The sequence below is a fragment of the Ursus maritimus genome, unplaced genomic scaffold (genome assembly GCF_017311325.1).
Source record: "Ursus maritimus isolate PB19 unplaced genomic scaffold, ASM1731132v1 scaffold_17, whole genome shotgun sequence".
Taxonomy (NCBI): domain Eukaryota; kingdom Metazoa; phylum Chordata; class Mammalia; order Carnivora; family Ursidae; genus Ursus; species Ursus maritimus.
In genome coordinates, this window is record NW_024424119.1 from 33,413,043 (window position 1) to 33,419,042 (window position 6,000).

The following is a 6,000-nucleotide window of genomic DNA, read 5'->3' on the forward strand; positions in this document are numbered from 1 at the left end:
AAAATTGGATACAGGATATAGAATGCAATATTCAGTGCTGAAAATTTCTTCTGAAGGAAATCTTCCATGGTGAGTGTGCCATGCTCTGCTTCGAAAAGTTCATTGGGTTAAAATCAGGGAGCATGGGTGAGTACTTGTGCTTTACAAACTACTACCCTCTTCTGTTAGTAAACATGGGCAGAAGAAGAGTAAATGCATCACAATCCAGAGTCCTCAAGCAGAGTTTCCTTTCTTTCCATAGTTGATGCCCAATGGTAAGGACCTATCTAATGACCAAGACTTTGGAAAGAGATGAACAAAACCTGGAGAACAAGAAACTGAATTCTACCCTTTATGGCAGAAAGAAAAAAGCATAGGTAACAGAAGCTCCTGATGTTTTCCCATGCTCCTTCCTACCCACCAGGTATATCTCCTCTTTTTCTTGTGAGATACTGCATCCTATCTGTACCACTAAGTTTGGTCACATTTTAAATGGTGAGTTCTAGAATCCTTTTGCAATATTTGAGTTAATATGTCTGCTGATGGTGGATGTATGTGTGAGACTAATTAAACTTGGAACACTAAATGCCATTAGTTTATGTCATATAAAAAAACATAAAGTCCCTCTGCAATTTCCTGTCCATATTTTATTTCCTACTTGAGTTTTAAAGAAAACTGGGGCAGAATCTCTGGATGTCTTAGCCACTATCTCCTTTGAAGAAAAATTTGAAAATGTTATTTCTGATATTTATAACCATAAAATATAGATTAAGAATTATCTGGAAGGGGCACCTGGGTGGCACAGCGGTTAAGCGTCTGCCTTCGGCTCAGGGCGTGATCCTGGCGTTATGGGATCGAGCCCCACATCAGGCTCCTCTGCTATGAGCCTGCTTCTTCCTCTCCCACTCCCCCTACTTGTGTTCCCTCTCTCGCTGGCTGTCTCTATCTCTGTCGAATAAATAAAATAAAATCTTTAAAAAAAAAAAAAAAGAATTATCTGGAAAATATAAAGAGTAGAGAGAAAATTAGTAATGCCCCAAATCCCATATCAGAAGAAACTACAGTTAAAATTTTGGAGTAGTTTCTATACAAATATGTATATATATTTGTAACCATTTATATTAGTTGTAACCATTTATATTATTTTATTAAGAAACTTGTTTTTCTTCATGTAATATTGTATCATGAGCACAGTCCCTTATCCTTACTCGTCTCTAAGACTACAATTTACACTGGTGATACTACTTGTGACATTTTATCTTCTCATATGTATACCATAATCATGACATGCCAGAATGTCAGTACCTTAGAAGAAAAAAATTATAGCACCTATTAAAGCATGACTGAACTTGACATATGATATTACATGGAATGCCATTTATTCTTGTTTTTCTATTCTATCATTGGATGTTTTAGGGGAAAATGTTAGGTGGTAATAATAATAATAATAATAATAATAATAATAATAATAATACATCTTTGAAGGACTTTTAGGGAAATAGGTCCAGCATCTCACCATTTGAAATTACGCTGACCAACAGTTTAAGAGAGAGAATATTTACCATCTTAGTGATTTATCCTCCGAGGTCTAGACTACTAAGAGGTTTTATCAAGAATGAATGTTATGTTCTATCATTGCTTTGGGGCATCTAGTTAGATGACAATATTTTATTTTTATTATCTGTTTAGTATATTAAAGTGATAGATTTCCAAGCATTAAGTTAGAATTTCATGTATTAATAAAAATAAATGACATCATTTTAGTATGTAGCTTGATATACTTATTATTCTTTGCATATGCATTCATAAATGGGATTGATCATAGTTTTAAGAGTTCTGGGTAGAAAGGCAATTTTAGTTTGATAAAATAATTTGTAAAGTGTCCCATAACTTTTTCACATTGGAACATGTTATAGAGCATATAAATTATTTGCTTCTTAAAAGCATAAAATAACTATCATGAGCATTCTGCATCCGGTATCAATTTTGAAAGTCTAGTACTCACAATGAGACCCCTATTACACATTACAGTATATGTGCCCCTATATCGCCTATAATTTTAGATGACATGCTGGAACCACCTACTATGCATCTTATTTTATAGATGTTATCTAATTTAATTCTCAAAACAAACTGCCAAAGAGTTATAGCTTCCCTGCCCCTCCCAATTTTACTTGCTGAGACTAGCAGCTGAGCCTCAAAAATTTACGTAACTTAAAATAGTCATACCGAGGATAGGTGTCAAGGTACTGAAGATACATATTTCAAATTACATCCAGCTTTATTAGAATGCAGTTACATTTCAAAATACTCATTAATAAAGAGATTCTTATGTATCTACATTTGAAAGCAGTTTGTCCCTAAATTTTATTCATTAGAGGCCTGAAACTTTCCAGCATAATTCTCGGCTTTCACTGCTGTGTGAGCCTCAGTAGTGCTGATCTCTCAGTTCCTGTTTCATCATTAATAAAATTAATGTAATATCCCTATCCTTGCTGATTCCAGAGGCTAAGAATACAACAAAGTAATGGAAGTGAAAGTGATTTGATAAATCTACACCTGAAATTTATTTCCCGAATCATATCCTTTTCTCAACGCTTACAGTGACATGGACACATGAAGATGGGGAATTATTCAGCTATGACTGAATTCTTTCTGGTGGGACTTTCCCAATACCCAGAGCTCCAGCTTTTCCTGTTCATGCTCTGCCTCATCATGTATGTGATAATTCTGCTGGGAAACAGCCTCCTCATTATCATCAGCATACTGGATTCTCGCCTCCACACCCCCATGTACTTCTTCCTTGGGAATCTCTCATTCCTGGACATCTGTTATACATCATCGTCCATTCCTCCAATGCTCATCATATTTAGATCCGAGACAAAATCCATATCCTTCATTGGCTGTGCTCTGCAGATGGTTGTCTCCCTTGGGTTGGGCTCCACTGAGTGTGTCCTCCTGGCTGTGATGGCCTATGATCGGTACGTGGCCATCTGCAACCCACTGAGGTACCCCATCATCATGAACAGAGTGCTTTATGTGCACATGGCTGCTTGGTCCTGGATCATAGGCTGTCTGAATTCCTTAGTGCAAACAGCCCTGACAATGATATTGCCGTTTTGTGGGAATAATGTCATCGACCATCTTACCTGTGAGATCCTGGCCCTTCTTAAACTCATATGTTCAGATATTTCCATGAATGTGCTTATCATGACAGTGGCAAGTATTGTTTTATTGGTGATTCCTCTGCTGTTAATTCTCATCTCCTATGTTTTTATCCTCTCTTCCATTCTGAGAATTAATTCTGCTGAAGGGAGAAAGAAAGCTTTTTCTACCTGTTCAGCCCACCTGACTGTGGTTATATTATTCTATGGTTCAGCTCTTTTTATGTACATGAAGCCCAAGTCAAAGGACACAAAAGCATCTGATGAAATCATTGGACTGTCTTATGGAGTCGTAACCCCGATGCTGAACCCCATCATCTACAGCTTGAGGAATAAGGAGGTGAAAGAGGCTGTGAAAAAAGTCCTGAGCAGATACCTGCATCTATGAAAAATATAAATGGTCTTAAGGCCTGTGATGTCCTCAGTGTGAGACCTAATCAGATCTTTTGTGTTCACAGATGAAGTCACTGAACCCAATGTTAAGAGAACCTATCTGTTCGTAAGTCCAAATACAGGACTTACATTCTTTTCAAGACAGAATTCTCACGTAAGCCTTCTGAATAGTGTCTAGTCTGCAGTTTCCAGGTTGTATGCAGCTCTGCCATTTGGTCCCATACAGGGCACATGGCTTTTCCTCAAGATAAAGCTCTCTCCTCTCTTCTCTCTCTCTCTTCCTTGTTTTTCTCTCTTCTCTTCCCCATTTCCTCCTCCTCCTTTTCGTTTCTCCCTCTCCATCTACTTTGTTTCTCTACTTTCCTTCTGTTTTCCTGGTCTCCTTTCTCAGTCACTTTGAACTGAACATCTATTATTTTGTTGTCTAGTATCCTTTATTCTGGTAAAAGAATGCACTTTTTCTTTTGGCATTCAGTAGTGCCACCCTCTGAGTCTATGTGTGCTGGATGGCGCTGACCCTACCCTCTGGAAATAGTGGTACAGCTTCAAACAAAAGCAAATTCCTCTAGTTAGTGATTCATTCAGCACAGCAGGTGAGCCCTGCCAGGCTAATCAAACTCAATCCAAGAACGCTGTCTCAGTCTAGAAAAGAGGCACTCTTCCTGCTAAGGTTGCTAAACTGGTAAAATGTGAGCCTGGGCCAATCTCTGTCAATAAGAGCAGGGAGCCTATCTGAGAGAGAAAGAGGTACTGAGAGAAGAAGGGAGAGTGGTGGGGGTGTGGGTGTGTGTGTGTGTGTGTGTGTGTGCGCGCGCGCGCGTGCTCGTGTGATCCTGCTATTTTAAGTCCTTGATCCAGCTGTGCCTAAAGTCAGTTCACAATTATTCTTTTTAGATATATGAGTCAATAAATTACCTTTTTATAAAAAGCTAATTTTGAGTTGGATTTTCATCACTTGCAATCATACAGTCTTAACTAAAGCATTTGTTTGTACTCCTTCTTTTCACTCATATTTTTGAGGCAAAATACATGAGGATATGTTCCCTAAACGGTCCCAAGTTCTCCAGCCTTCAGGGGCTCTCCTTCCTTTAACAACTAAATAATCTAATTTCTATTCCGTGTGCCTACAGGCATTTCAGTCACCTACCGAATAATTTTTTTTTTTAAGATTTTATTTATTTATTCGACAGAGATAGAGACACCCAGCGAGAGAGGGAACACAAGCAGGGGGAGTGGGAGAGGAAGAAGCAGGCTCATAGCAGAGGAGCCTGATGTGGGGCTCGATCCCATAATGCCAGGATCACACCCTGAGCCGAAGGCAGACGCTTAACCGTTGTGCCACCCAGGCGCCCCCCCCTACCGAATAATTTTTGAGGAGTATTTACATTTTCCTAGTTTGTGGTTTTCATTTTATGTCGGACTATTCTAAATTTCTTTATCATTCCTCTCTGGTAATCTTGTATACCTCTGTGTTGTTTAAGCTCTCATTTTGCCCACAAAGAATAAACATAAATCTCCTAAATATCCACATTCAAAAGACCACTATGTTTAACACCTTTATTTAGGCTTGAACATAACATAAAGGGACTATGATTACTATGAAAAATAAATCAGTATTAAATATTAGTTTTCTTGGTATCTATTAGCCATCCCCCTTCATATGGGCCCTCTAAAGTCCATTTTCCTCTTTAGCTCCTGTCCTGCTACAAGATTGATAGTTTCTATTCATTTCCGTCCTCCATAAGAATCAGTACTTCTCTCAATAAAAATGAATGGATGTGTAACTCAAAGCACTTCTCAGCATGGTCCTTCTCAAAATGGAGAGTGAGCTTACCCCAAAAGCAGATTGCAGCTTCTACTCTTAGAGCTACAAGAAAAGATCTTCAGGAAGTTTTTAAAAAACAGCAATGATTTAGAAATACTGAATCCCAATATACAATATACCTTGAGTGATATGTTCTGTTTGTGAAAATATATCAATACACTTTCAACAAAAACCCAAAGAAAGAAATAATCCAACCACTGCCTGCCTTCTATTATTAGTATTAGAAGTATTATTACAATCTGGAATCCACATAGTTCATTCTTAACAAAGAAATAGAATCCAACAATCTAAAGTACTTTTAACATTCCCTATTCAAATTTCTTAAAAACTTCCAAAACCACAGCAATCTAATAAAAGTTCCATTTGCATTACAGCCCACAACTGCTCTTGGGTATCTACCTCTACCACTTCCTAAAACCCAGTCTCCCTGTCTTTTCCCCCCATCTCACCCTTCCTTGATCACAATAGCCTCTTTAAGTAAAACAAGAGTCTGTCCTCCTAGGACAAGGGACTTGGAGAAAGGTGGGTTTTGAAAGAAGTAAGAAATAGGGGTCTAAGTTATGTGCAAACAGTTGTTAAAATTCCCAAGAATTTTTGTCCTACTTATGTCACCTCTTATTTTCATCATGTTTCACAAAT

At 38.0% G+C, this 6,000-nt stretch overlaps 1 protein-coding gene across 1 annotated transcript; it reads left to right on the forward strand.

Moving 5' to 3' along the window:
* The first annotated feature begins 2,595 nt into the window (after positions 1-2,595).
* Positions 2,596-3,531, forward strand: LOC103678537 (olfactory receptor 13D1). The gene has a single exon (XM_008707900.2). The coding sequence runs from the start codon at positions 2,596-2,598 to the stop codon at positions 3,529-3,531; it is 936 nt and encodes a 311-aa protein (XP_008706122.2).
* Positions 3,532-6,000: the final 2,469 nt, after the last annotated feature.